General features: G+C 51.1%; 1 protein-coding gene across 2 annotated transcripts in view; it reads right to left on the reverse strand.

Moving 5' to 3' along the window:
- BOC (BOC cell adhesion associated, oncogene regulated) overlaps nt 1-13975 on the reverse strand; it is a 54884-nt gene that overhangs the window by 4870 nt on the left and 36039 nt on the right. Inside the window, exons 4-12 of one of the 2 annotated variants that reach the window (XM_036391955.2) lie at nt 9733-9879; nt 9281-9424; nt 8569-8862; nt 7461-7733; nt 6604-6902; nt 3739-3901; nt 3045-3155; nt 1628-1834; nt 625-806 (exon numbers count right to left, since the gene is read on the reverse strand). In XM_036391955.2, the coding sequence (XP_036247848.1) occupies nt 625-806; nt 1628-1834; nt 3045-3155; nt 3739-3901; nt 6604-6902; nt 7461-7733; nt 8569-8862; nt 9281-9424; nt 9733-9879 (1820 nt within the window). The remainder of the gene's footprint in view (nt 1-624; nt 807-1627; nt 1835-3044; nt 3156-3738; nt 3902-6603; nt 6903-7460; nt 7734-8568; nt 8863-9280; nt 9425-9732; nt 9880-13975) is intronic. The other variant, XM_036391948.2, reaches the window with a different exon arrangement.

Here is a 13975-nt window from a genome sequence, read left to right on the forward strand (position 1 = left end):
TTTGCTGTCTTTCACCCAGTGCTTTATCAGCTACTGTTTGAGTTTAAATGAACAGCAGTGCCCATCCTGCCTTGTGGCAATTTCTGGCTAGAAGCAGCTAGGAGAGGAGAGCAGTGCATCCCTCTGAATAAGCTCTAAGCTGTTGAAAACACTCAGATACAGTCTTGTTATCCAAAAGATCCTACCCACTCCTAAAAATCTTCTGCAGTGGTCTGCTGTAAATGATTATCAACATTTAGGATTGTTACCCAGCAAATGAGAGCGAAGGACATATCTGCTGGAGAATACTAGGAGAGAAGAGGTGCTAATGGAGCAAGCAGCCACCCCATGCATTGTTCAACTGTGCTTATTGAACAAAATGTTCAAGACCCCACAGTTATCCATTGAAATCTTCCTGTATACAACGTGGATGCAGATGGAAAGGGTTTCCTAGGCTCTGTGACTTCCCGGGCTTTTATGTGTCCCAAGGCCAGTCCTTTGGCAGACACAGCTATTGGATCCCAGATCCATTTGTGCTGGTGACAAGCTCCAGCGTGGTAACCTGGAGGATGTGTAAGCTGGGCAAGGAGCACCCACACACCTGGTTCTTGCCCCTGCAACGCTCTCCACCCCCAGGAGCCTTACCATCCACTTGAGCATGATGGTGGTCTCGTTGATGGCGTCTGTGAAGGTGATGTAGGGCCCGGCCACGGGGCGCTCATAGACGCGGTTACTGTACCCGGACACCACGTACGGCCGAGACGCTGCGCTGGGCTCGCTCTCTCCCAGGATGTTCAGCGCCCGGACACGGAATTTATAGGATGTGCCTATGGGGAAAATAGGAAATGAAACGGTTGCAGGGACTGGAGTTTTCCAAGATTTCTACTGTCAGTATGGCCCTGACTGTGAAGAGAGGCTACATCTCCAGAAAGCAGAAAGCCTACAGCAAGTTTGCTGTGGAAGTACAAACACTGAATGGCCACATTTCAGCCATGTTCTAGATGGAGCCTGCTTTTATTTACCTTCCCCAATTCCTGTCTGGATGGTCCAAAGGTCAGATAGTAGTTTTGGAAGGTGTGCAGAGGGTTAAGAAATGCCTGATAGGATATCCTGGCCTGAAAGCGGGTATGGAAATGTCTTCTTCCTCTACTCCATGGGAATTAAGTATATAAACATCAGTTCAAAACACAAACTCTACATAATTTTTACTCAACCTTCATTTTACTGATCTTTAGTTTGGGGTAGTTATGTTCCCGTTTTAAGCTGTTCAGCTCCGTGATGAAATCTTTTCTCAAGTGAAGTGCAACGGAATTTGTGCGCCCATCTGTCTTGCCTGTGACTAAGGAAAGTTCTGTCCTGCTTGTAAAAGGCAAAAGCAAATGCCTTTAGTAAATGTATCCTGTAATACAGAAAAACATGCCTAAGCCTCCCTGAGGGAGGTCAAACCTATGCTGGTCTCTGCAGCTGGAGAAATTGGAGAAGCATCTGCAGCTTTTTCCCCACGCACCTAGGGCAGGAGTCAGGGAAGCTTTGTTTTGCTCACACATGCCAGGGCTGAGCAGGACGTGACAGATCGTTAAGCATCCTACAGGGACCCTGCAGCCTTCCTACAGACCTCCAGGAAGCAGGGAGGAGAGCACCTGCCTACCTTTCTCCAGGCCTGGGATTTCCACAGAGAGGCGAGAGGGAGGAATGTCACTGGTGGCCAGGACCCAGTCTCCCAACTTTTTCAATTTCTTATACTCCACGCGGAAAGACTGGATGGGGAACCCGCCATTCCCACGGGGGATCCAGGTCACGTACACAGATGTCTCTGAGGCCATGGAGATGGTTGGACGGTCCGGTGCCTCTGGAGCTGCAAGGGACCCAGGAGGACATCAGGACGTGAAACATATTCTTCTCACCCTGTCTGGAGGATCCTATGGCTCAGTGGTATGCAGGTGAAGGATTACCTACACTGCACCCAGCCACATGCTCTGTAACTCCTGAATGCTCTTCATTAGAGCTGGCACCCCCAAACCCTCAGGCCTTTCAGTTTGTGCCCACAAGCACCTTTTACTCCTGCTTACATCTTGCTCCTTTTCCACTCCCGGCTCAAGTGGGATGACACAAAGTTTGAGGTGTGATCACCCATCATGGGAGGGAAAGCAGTGTGAGGGGTGGATGTAGGGGTGGAGACAGAGCAAAAAGCCTGGATGATGTGGAAGCAGTGAGCAAGGGGAGACTGATGCAGGGACAACCAAGTGTAGGAGATAGAAACAGAAGAGATTGAGAAGGAACAGCTGAGAAGGAAATAAGGAAAAGTTCTGAACTGTGGAAATGCAATTTGACAGGAAAACAATCAAAAGATGGGAGGAAAATAGATGAATGGAGCTATGGATATGAAAATAAAAACAACAAATGAATGAGTATGGGAGAGATTGAAGGATGGGACCTCACAGGATTAGGACTGAAGGAGAGAATGTCACAGAAATGATAAAGGCAATAGTCACGATAGAGACATGGTGGGAAACAACAAATTAGATTGACCAGTAAGGATCTGATGTTTCTCCAGTGCAGCAAGATACCCAAATGGAGCACTCTCTGCACCTGTAGAATGGGAACCAATTGCCCCTAGCCAGGGCTTGGCTGAGAGAGGAGGATGCCAGATCATGCAGGATGGAACTTGGTCCCTGTTCCTCCCTCACACTCCATCAGCACCCACTGCTGCAGTGCAGTTTGTTGCTCCTGTGCCTCACATATTCACAGATTCCAAGACAGGGCTTTCTAAACCGTCTGTGTGGAACTCAGAAAAAGGCAGAGAGTTGCTGAGACGTCCTCACATTAAAGGTGGGGCCAGGCAGTGGGATTTGCCTGCTCTCCAGGACTCGCTGTCTGCCAAGGCCAGTAGCAGGAGTGTCCAAGAAGGACCTCTCCTTGTCAGAAGCTAGAAACCACCCATCCAGCACTGCACTCTTGATTTACCCAGCGGAGACTTCAACCCCAGCATGCCTGGCCACTGCCACCACCCACAAGAGACCCAGCACCCTTCACCCTCCCCGGTGCCAGTTCAGGGAGGGCCTTACGGGACAGACGGCTGTTGTCGGCCTGGTTACTGCTCTGCGTGCTCGTGCCTGGGTCATCCCTCTGGATCTGCTGCTCTTTGCTGGCAACAATCTCTGGTTTTGGGCGCCGGCCTGTGCAGAAGGGAGAGGTGGCATCAGTAACAGAGAGATGCACTCAGAATTAACTTTTGCTGCGATGAGGAAAGCAAATATTCCCAGATAGGATGTGGAGGTAAGTACTTCCTAGACTCTAACAGCCCTAGGGGCTCAAAGCACTCAGCCTGTTGGCAAGAACGAAAGCTAAAGGAGCAGATTTGTTAATAATCCCCCTCAAATTTAATTTTCTACAACTTTTAATTGGCTTTCTTGAAATGTTGCTAGATTTCTGTCTCCAGGCAGAGGATGGTTTAAACAATCTCTTGACATTTATGGAAGACACATTTCGACAGTTCTGCAGGTGTTCAACTGAGACCCCAAGGAAAGAAGGGACTTATTCCAACTCACACAGAGGATGGGTTGGAATTTTCCCCATCCTACCCCTTCACCTTCCCTTCTGACAGTTGCTCTAAGCTGAGGACAGATGGGTTTCCAGAGCAGAAACACTCCCATTGTCCAAAGGCTGGTGCTTTGTGCCTCAGGGCTGGGACAGGATGTTCCAGAGGGCCACTCCCCTGACTCAGAGCGAAAGGGAACCCAGGGAAGGTCTGTCCTTTACCGGTACGGAAGGTCACCATGGCTGTCTGTCCCTCGCCAGCACAGTTGTGAGCAGCCATCTCCACCTCGTAGAGGCTCCCAGGGTCCAGCCTGGTGAGGGTCAGGCGGTGCTGCGAGGCTGGGACATCCCTCACAGCCCAGCTGTCCGAGGCGTTGGTGACCTGCTGAGAGACCAATGCAGGTGTTGCAGAGCTTGGGGCAGGCTGGGCTTCTTGTGGGCACTGAGCTCAGAAACTTTATTAGTAAGTTGTATACCAACCACATTTACCTTCTCGTCCTTCTTGGCAAAGGAAGGAGATGTTTCCAGCCTGATTTTACAAAGCAATTCAGGTATAAGCAGGACAACTCACCCAAGCCCCAGTGTTTTCTTGACCCCAGGGTTCAGTCAGCCCTGTTCTATCCTCTAGTTCCCTTTGATACCACCACCACTCTATGTGTGTAAATCTGCAGAGCAGGAGTGGCCCCCAAAATGCAGCATTAGCCACAGGACTGAGCTGCTTTAGGAGCCAAATCTCTCCTGCAGCCCAGCTGCTGAGCTGCTCATTTAGATACTGGCCATTTCTGTGGGATGAGGTACCCAGGCACAACTTTCTTTTATCAAGCCTCACCCCTGGCACTTTGGGGCTGAAATGAAGAACCATAATACTAGAGCAAAGGTTTCTGCAGGGAAGAGACTGTGCATGGCCATAGCCCTCAGAAAAGCTTGGAAACATGTTTTTTTTTTTTTTTGTGATACCCTAGTGCCCCATGCAGAAGGGGAGGGAAGGTGGAACCTTCCTCCTTCTCCCCAGCTGCAAAGATAATATTTTTGCAGGCAAACAGGCAGGACACTGAAGTGACCCGGTGCCAAAAGGAGAATTAGTAATGCAGGCAACGCAACAGAACGGAAATGCCAAGACTCTGCTGTATCATTCATCTTCCCCAAGCGTTTGACACTGACTGATTAATGCCTGCCTTGTTTTATTTTTATTCCTGAGCCTGCAAAAGTTGTGAGGCCAAGGAGGGGAGCCCTAAAAGCTGCTAATATCCAAGAAAGGGAAAGAGAAATTCTTAAGAAACAAAAATAAGGGCTGCATGGCATCTGACTGCTTGCAGGCTGCTGAGAGTTTGGGGCAGTGTAGGAACAGAGTAAAAAGAGACATTCACAGACATTTTCTAGAGAAGAAGCAGAACCTTGCCCAGTACAAATGTAGGTCTCCTGTCAGTAGATCTAACTTTCTTTACAACTGTCTTCTACACAAAGAGCCTTTTCTTTTGTTGCTAAATTGATTCCTTCCCTCTCCACACACATGCTTTTCCAGTCAGAAATGTCAAAACCAGATCATTATTTAACTCGATCCTAAGAATCTTGGATAGAAAGAGACTCTTTTAAAACACGTTTAAGAGTTATTGGGACTAATTCCTTCCCACACAATCCTTAAGCATCCCAAGAAAGAGTCTCCAGCTGAGAATTTGCACCACACTGAAAACATATTACTGCAAACTGCAGTGACCGATGGTAACCTTCACTGCCCCACAGCCCCTTCCAGGTGAAGCGCTGAAAAACAAATCAAATATGGACAAACTCCAAGGCTGCAAGTTAAGATTGCAAGCGGAATTGGTAGTTACATGATACACCACTGGAGAATAAATCTCTCCTTGGCAGACAACCAGAGCCAATAGTCTGGAGATGCTTTTGGCAACTTTGTTTTTTATTTAAGCTTGCCCTATTGTGTTCCTGTGCCAGCATCTTCTCCCTTTGTTTTAAAGGGCTCTTTAAAGAGATGGTTAGCTGAAATCCTCATCTTATTTTTTTTTTAGAAAGAAATCAAGGATTGTAACAGTCTTCTATTACACTATATTTTCACAAAAGCACAAAATTCTAGGAAAATAGATACATATACTCACATGTACATGAAAACAGTGCCTTGCAGTGGGTGGGAATCCCAAACATGCGATCTGGCATGTTTTTGGAACTACTCAAACCCTCTGGGGTTTGAGGTAAAACCTGCCTCTCTACTGCAACTCCCTGCCTACCCAAAGGAAAGAAAAGCAGCAGACAAAAAAATTCAAGCCTCTTTTTCCCACTTATCCCCAGCAAAATGGAAAGAGATACTATAGAACTCAAAACCAGAATTTTTCCCTCAACAGTGCTTCACCATTTAAAGAAACTGCTGGGCTACAGCTGTGCCTGCCCTGTGCCTGCAGTGTCGTGAAGCATCCCAGAGGGAGGAGCCCATGGGCTCCAGCAGGACTTGGCTGTGCACCATGTGCTCACACTGTGCCACCTGCAAGCGATGTACACCACAGTGCACTGCCTTTCAGCTACAAGAATAAATCTGGGGGATAAGGACCTTCCCAGAGGATTTAGCACAGCTATGACAGTTCTCTGCTGGATCCTCACACTCACTGAGCATGGGCACTTCAGTGCTGCTGAGGAGGGCAGCCACATGCAGTGGAGAGGCTGCTGCTCTGTGTCCTGCAGCCCGTTCAAGGCAGAGGTGCTCCAGTGGCTTGTGCCAAGACAAGTCATTGTGCAGAACAAATTATTGTGCAACCTGCCCTCAGGGCTTCCTACCTGTGCAAGCACACAACTAGGAATTGAGCATGGAAGCTACTGGTAAGTGTGTGCATGTGCCGTCTGCATACTTAGGCAGGCAGGCACTGCCACTGGGCTCTTCCTGGATAGCTCAGCAAACCTCCTGTCACAGCCTGTATCCATCACACCTCAACAGGCTGAGACCGCAGCTCAGGAGGTCCCACTAACCAGTGCCATCAGTGAGCAATGGGTGCCCCTGCCCATGAAGCATGAAACACGTGGGGAGGCCACCACCCCACCCATGGAATGGTGCAGAGGGAAGACGGGAGCAGGGCAAAACAGGGATACCTTGCGATGCTTCACCACGTAATAGAGGATGGGGGCTCTGCTATCAGGCCGGCGTCTCCACACCAGGTCGTAGCTGTCTGTCTTGGATGTCCGTGGAGAACTGAGGATGATGGGGGCTTCGGCTGGAGTCACCAGCTCCTTGTTGGCTGCACACTGTGGAGATGCTGCTAGAGGGGTTGTCCCAGGCTTTGGCAGTCCAGCTATATCCAAGGGCAGCTTTAAGGCGCTGTCCCTGGAAGGTGGTGTTGGAGGTTGAGCTGAGTCCAGCTGGGCATCTCGCCCAGGGTTGAGTGGAGCTCCTGAAAGACAAGGTGTCACAGCAGAGTAAACACCTATCCCAGTCTGTGGTTAAGGCAGAGCTGTGAGCCCCTTGTGCGGTGCTGCCTGCTGTACCACTCAAAAAGGTATTGGCAACAATCCCTCCTTCCCCTGCTATAAACCATAGGGTTCTCTGTCTCTCTGCAGTTTCTCTGGTAAGTTGAACTGTGTAAGTTCAACAGGGTCCAAGGAATCAGGTGGTACCTCTCCTACCCCAGGTGAATTCAGTTTTTAAGCTCTTGCTCAGTGCAAGTTCAGAGACAGAGCTAAGCCATGGGGTGAGGCACTACACCTAGATGTCTTGTGTCTCTTGTGTAGAGATCACCCAAATGTGCACTCATGACCCCACCCTTAGAAGCAAAACTGGTGTCACATGTTCCCACAGGGAGATATGGAGACCTCAGGCACAGAAGCGCTTGCAGCGCAGGTTAAATAGGAAGCAGGGGCAACACCTCAACTTCCTTCCCCTGCTTCCCCTGTCCTTGTCCTGTCTGTTAGGCTGTGACTGAATGGCCATGACTTTGGGGAGAGGGGCTTACCCGGGCCAGCTGTCCTCAGCTGCACCATGGCTTGGGCGCTGCCCACCTCGTTCTCGGCCATGCACTGGTAGATGCCCTCGTCCTCGGGCCCCACGCTGAGCAGCCGCAGCGCCCGGCGCGACAGCCGCAGCCGGTGGCTGCCCGACAGAGGCACCGCGTTGCGCAGCCACATCACCGAGGGCTGCGGGTTCCCTCGCACCTTGCACGTGAACTTGGCACTCTGGCCCCAGGGAATGATCTGCTGGGATAGCTCCATGGTGACCTCTGGGGGTTCTGTGTGAGGAACAGACACAGACTGTTGAGCACCACTTGGCTGGGAGCATGGCACGGTCATGGCTTTGCACTTTCCTCTCTGGCAGGGATGAGAGCAGAGTGATGGATCATTTCCTACCCTAAAGTCCCACTACTCCCTTTTTGGGGGCCCATATGGGTCTGCTTCAATGCCCCTCCCCTTCAGCATCCACATAAGCTGCAAAGGGAGGTAGCCCAAGGCCATCTGCCCTCTCACATGACATCAGACATCTACAAGTCCCATTTTTCTGAGCTGAAATGCTACTCTGCAAAGACTGTGCTTGTGCCACAACACCACATTGGTGGCACCTGATGAAATGCAATCTGTGAAACATAGGCTTAATCTCCCTAAAAATTGTGAGACTGGGAAGTTATGTGTGGTAGAAATATCTGAGGTGTAGTATCCCTTACATTTTCCACTCCATATAGAGCTTCCCTACAACAGAACAAAAACCAGAACAAAACAAAGACACTCCAGTGTCTTCCTTAAGCCAATGTCAAGTATGTCTAAAAAGCAACCAGGCTTCCACTAGAAAGTATTAGAACAAAAGCAGTGCCACAAATGACAGGATAAGAGCTTCTGCAGAGGAAAGGAGAATCCATCATCTTCAGCCCATGGTGGGAGCCAAGAAGGAGGAACTACAGCCCTGAAGAAAGAATTAGTCTGGTCTCCTGGAAACTGGAACCACAAGCAGGGGTTTGCATTACATTGTGGTTTGTCCAGGGAGAGGAAGAGTGCTTCAGAGCTAGTATCTTCCCCTAAAAGAAGATGAGACGTCCAAGTCCTTCCTGAAACGACGGCTCCAGCAGCACTCACCAAACACCTGCACGTTGTAGAAGATGAACGCGGCCCCGGCCTCCCCAACGCCATTGTCAGCTGTGCAGCTGTAGGTGCCCGAGTCCTCCTCGCTCGTGGGGTCGATCAGGAGGTTGCTGAGCAGGAAGCGCGTCTTGTTGTAAGCGGAGACACCAGAGCCATCCTTGGCCCAGGTGACCCGCGGTGGGGGGATCCCGCTGGCCACACACTCCAGAATCAGGCTCTGGCCCTTGGTGACAATGATGGTCTGAGCCTCAGGAGGGTAAATTATCCGTGCTGCTTCCGCTGTGGAGCCTGGGGAGGAGAGATGGTGGAAGGAGGTGCGTGGGAAAGAAGGTGGATGGTGGGAGAGCAGCCTGTGCAGTGGGTAAGTAGGGATAATGGTAGGGCGCACTGTTTTCCTCTGCTGGGATGGTAAATGGCAATGCAGGACCATAGGGACATTCTGTAAGGGTTCTCTGCACACACCAAAGCCACCTTGCCAAAGGGCTAAGGGCCTTTGCCCGCCCACCACCAAGAACAAATCCTAAGGAAGCATGGCAACCCCAGGGCTGCATACACATACTCCAGGAGCAGACCTTGGGGCCTTCTGCTGCTGGAAAGGAGTTTTCTCAGCAACTGATAATGGTTCACACAGAAAACCAGCTGTACCAGATAGCACTGATCAGTGCCCCCAGAGCTGGAGATGTGTGGTGAAGGGAGAATGGCTTACGTCTCACACGGAGCCTCTCACTGGAGACTGAAGTTTTCACTTCCTGTGTCACGGGGTTGTAGGCAGCACATTTATAAGTCCCCTCATCCTCCTGGCTGGCATTAACGATCTGAAGGTTTCCAGATGGCATAATAAGATAATTGTCTGTAGAGAGAAGAGAAAGTGGCACATGATCACAAGATATACTCCTGTCCAACCTCCATGGAACTCCTGTCCATGGAACACATGCAGTGTCCTGAAGAAAAGGTGGACAAGGGGGAAAGAAAAAAACATGATGTCCCAGGCAGCATGGACATCAGGGAGACCATGCCAGGGACCCTGAAGTAACTTGTGTTCAGACAGGTGGCAAAGGGACAAGGAGGCAGCAGGTAGAGATAGCTACTGCTGGTAAGGAAGGGTGAAACTGAGGGTCCTGTGGCGGAACCTGTTGGGACAGACCCCTGTGCGCTCACCTCGGGAGGCCTCCAGCCACTCCTGCTTCACACTGTAGCGGACCTGAGCCTTGGGGTGACTTTCGGGCAGGTCGCAGGCAATCACGGCTGTGTTCCCTTCATCCACCTCGATCACATGCTGGCCATCAAACTTGAAATCTTTGAGATCTGCAAAGAGAGCAGAAGACAAGGCATCTCAGTTGCTGGCTAAACATCTCAGCTATCAGCTCATGCTCTCCCATGAACTCGGGTCTGTTTCCTTGTGGTGCCGGCAGAGGACTGCTGTGACCCCAGCAGCTAGGGAAACTAGCTTTCTTTCACGATTCCCCCTCCCCGCCCCCCCTTTTTCCTACAAAATGAGTAACTTAAAACACAGCTTCTGGAGAAACCGCCTGCTCCAGGGCTGGGAAACTGGGGGTGAAAAATCCTGGCCTGAGAGTAAAAAATAAGCCAACTTACTGCAGCACGGAAAGGCAGCCAAAAATGCTCCTTCTGCCGCCTGCTATTTCACACATGGCTGCTGTCCTGCTACTGAGAAGCTGACTTTGTAGTCATAACTCAGGAAGCCCAGCCTGCTTCAAGGGTATACAGATGCCCGGTGGGAGGAAGTGTGTGATGCTTCCTGAGCTCCTCCCACACCTGAGAAATCAGCATCTCTGCTCCAGGCACTCTTGCTCCAATCAAATATCTTGCAGCTGGAAGTTGGTTAACCACACGTGTGCCCAAGCTCCAGTTAAAAGAACAGGGACTTGCAAGGAAAACCAGCTCCTCCTCTACATGGCACAGCTGCTCCTTCCCTAAAGCAGCTGTGAAAATCCTGTCCCACCACATCCCTCTGCCCATGTTGTGATGGGAGTTCCCACCCTGGCTGGGTTGATGTAGGGAGCAGGACTGGAAGCACAGGAACTAAGAAGAAGGGGTACCTAACTTTTTGTTTTCTTTTCCCTGTTTTTTTAAAGCAGGAGGAGAGGACTGCAGCAAAACCCCACAGATCTGGAAGGGCAGGGAGCATACCAACCTGGCCCCATCAAACTTTTCAGAGAGAAAACTGGTTTCCATTCTCTCTGGGCGTGATGGCAAACCTTGCCGATGCACTTCAAGTTTGAAGTTTGTCTCAGACACCTATGCTATGAGGGAGGAGGTTTTGTGCCAGGAAAAAAGTCCCTCGTGTGCATTTTTACAATGCTGTACACCAGCCCAGGTGTTTTCACCCCTAGTGAAAATGGCACATCCCGCAGTTGGTTGTTGTCACAAGTGACAGGTTACACTGTCACATCAAGGCTCAGGTTGGTGCCTCTTCCCAGGATCAAGGGCTAACAGATCTCCTGAATTGCATGCCACTAATTCTGGATCAGACCACACTTCCTTTGCAAAACCCCACTCTAATGCAGTGTGCTGCATTTTGCAGCCATGGCACAGCCACGTGCTGTCAACAGCTCCCTCAGCCCCAGAAACCCATCCCAGGACGTGGCACCCGTGACCTCGGGCAGTTTGGGGGCCAGGGGGGCAGCAGGAGGGCTGGCGGCAGGCGGGCGGCAGGCAGCCTCCCTTGGCAGCCCCAGCCAGCAGAAAAATGTGTTCTCTGGGAAATGCAGCAGTGCTCCAAGGGCAAAAGACAACTCTGGCTCCAAGCTTCTCCCACCCACAGTCATGGAAAAGTGACATGAAATTTCTCAAGTAGATTTTCTGATTAAAGCAAGATCCTTTATGGAGTTTAAATAAAAACCAGCTCTCTTGGCAAGGCATCGAGAAAGCCTCCCCGAGTGCGGTGCGGAGGGGTTGTCGGGCAGCTGCTGGGGGAGCCAGCGGTCCCGGGCCCAGATCTGAGGGAAGGGGAGGAGGTTGAAAAGAAAAGGGGAGGTTTTGCAATGTCATAAAAATGATTTGCAATGAACATGCTTAATACTTCTGGAATTTCTTGGCATTGTTCAATTAAAAAAAATAATAAAAAGAAGGGATACGGCTGAACTTCAGAAATGTGATTAATTCTTTAAGACAAGCTGAGGAGGGGAGCCATGTTTCCATTGGATATTAAAGCCAGATGAAAGTTAACTCTTAACTTGTGAAATGCTGGCAGCGCCTCACACTCCTCCTCCAACGAAAGTTACTGCTGGGGCAGGGAACGATGATGGATATTTTCTCCTCTTTGCTTTTTATATTTGATCAAGGAATAAAACAGTGAGAGCCACAGAAATGGAAAGAGGTGGAGAAGTGGCAAAAGCCCAGGGTCTGCCTGCCCACACTGCGCATGTTTTGCCGATCAACAAAATATAAACGAGCATCAGGAAAATTAATGTGTGCCTTGGTGGTCTGGATTCATCACAGCCAAATTAAGATTTTGGAGCCAAGGCACAGGCTCCAGCAATGCTGGCAGGGATCTGCACACACACACTTACATGGAGCACGTGTACATGCACACATACCCTGAGGAGAAGAAGGGGCCCAAGAGCCTGGAAAAAGAGCAGACCTAAGGTCCTGGCATAGCAGAGCCATCTTGAAGATGGAAAATGATGACCCTGAGCCACGGCACCCCCTGGGATGGCTGTGGGCTGGGCAGACATAGGGGCCTCTCCCAGACAGCCCCCCAGATGGTGGCTCAGCCCACATATCACAGCTGTGGGTGGTGCAGCTCCACAGTAGGGAGCTGCAGCTCTTCCTGGCTTCCCCTCAGCCCAGAAGTGAGGGAGAAGGGGTGAAACTGTAGACAATAGGGGAAAGAACAGAGGAAAGGAAGGGATCCTGAGGGGGCTGGGGGACCAAGAACCAGGTGCCTTTGGAGAAGCAGAGTGAAGCTGGCAGGGGAGAGGGGAAAAATAGCAGAACTGGGACAAACTACTTTCTCATATGCCAAGTGTACGAGCTTCCTGCCAAACTACTCTCCTAAATTCCTACTTCCCCACAAAGAACAAGACTGGTTCACTTGCCAGTGGATTTTGGCCACAGGCAATCTCAACTGCCCTGCTCACCACCGGTATGGGCATGCAGAGCCATCCTTTAGGGCCAATGGGTCAGCCAGACCTGTGGTAAGGGGTGGCCAGGGTCACCCCTGTCTCCCTCTGTGCATGGGACAAGCTCCCCCACAGATCCTGTTGCATTTGGCCCCAGCACAGCAAAACAGAGGGCACAGTGCCAAGCTGGGACAACCAGCTTCGTCCTGGGGAGTTCAAACAAGCTGCCTCTGAGTTGTGGGGGGACCATGCATGTCCCCCCCAGCAGGGAGGGCTGGAGGACAGGATCCATGCCAGGGGGATATGCAGCACTTGCCCCTTCAGCTGCGCAGCCAGTGGCAGCCAGGCCCCACATCTAACATGCAATTTGCAAAGGAGTCTAACAACCACTGCAGCTGGGAGAAACCACATCCCCTCTCACTGGCTGGGTTTTCCTTCTCATATGGCAGCACCCAGCGTGCCAGCCCATGTTCTTGTCCTTAAAAGACACGCCTGACCACAGTGAAGCAAGTCCTCATCTCCCAACCATTGTCCGGGAGGTGCTGCGGACAGACAGACTGAGCACTACCAATCCCAGCCATACTGGGACAAGAGGGCTTTTTCCCCCCTTTTTTTGTTTAGGAGGGAGTGCAACCAAAGGCCATTGCTCATGTCCATCTGCAGCCGGCTCTGAGGCGTGATGGGGTGAGCCGGGGTGCAGCCCTGCAGCCAACTGTGCTGCTGTCACTGGGGAGAGAAACCAGCTGAGTCCCAGGGCTGGGGGCCAAGCAACGAGGCAGGCGAGACAGAGCTGATTAAATGAACGGGAGACCATAAATAAATCTGGAGAAGAAGCAATAGTAAATGAAATGGTGGCCCCAAGGTAAAAGGTTTCCCTGCCATAGGGAAGAGTGAAAGAGGAAAGAGAGGGAAGGGGAATAGGCAGGAATAGGGTCCTCCAGCCTGGGGGCAGGCACCTTCCACTGTTCCCCCCTCAGCTGTGAGAGCAGCCTAGGGCTATAGCTCTCACTCCCCATCCAGACAGCACCACAGGAGCCTGGGCACTGGTGCTGTCATCACCAGATTCCTCCCACCCTGCTGAGACAGGCACAGTCCCACGGACTCCAGCCTACTGATACCCACCCCAGCCCATCTCCCCCACCCTGGGCCATCTCACAGTCCTCATGCCACAGCTCCAATGGTTCACAAAACACCACCTGTGTTTTCCTTCTCTCCCCTCCTCACATCAAGTCTGCCCCCGGGACCAGAGCTCCTGTGCCTGCTCTGCATATGCTTTTCCAACAGGCAGCTATCCTCTTCTTTCCCTCCCTCCCTCC

Source organism: Molothrus ater, chromosome 2 (assembly GCF_012460135.2).
Source record: "Molothrus ater isolate BHLD 08-10-18 breed brown headed cowbird chromosome 2, BPBGC_Mater_1.1, whole genome shotgun sequence".
NCBI lineage: Eukaryota > Metazoa > Chordata > Aves > Passeriformes > Icteridae > Molothrus > Molothrus ater.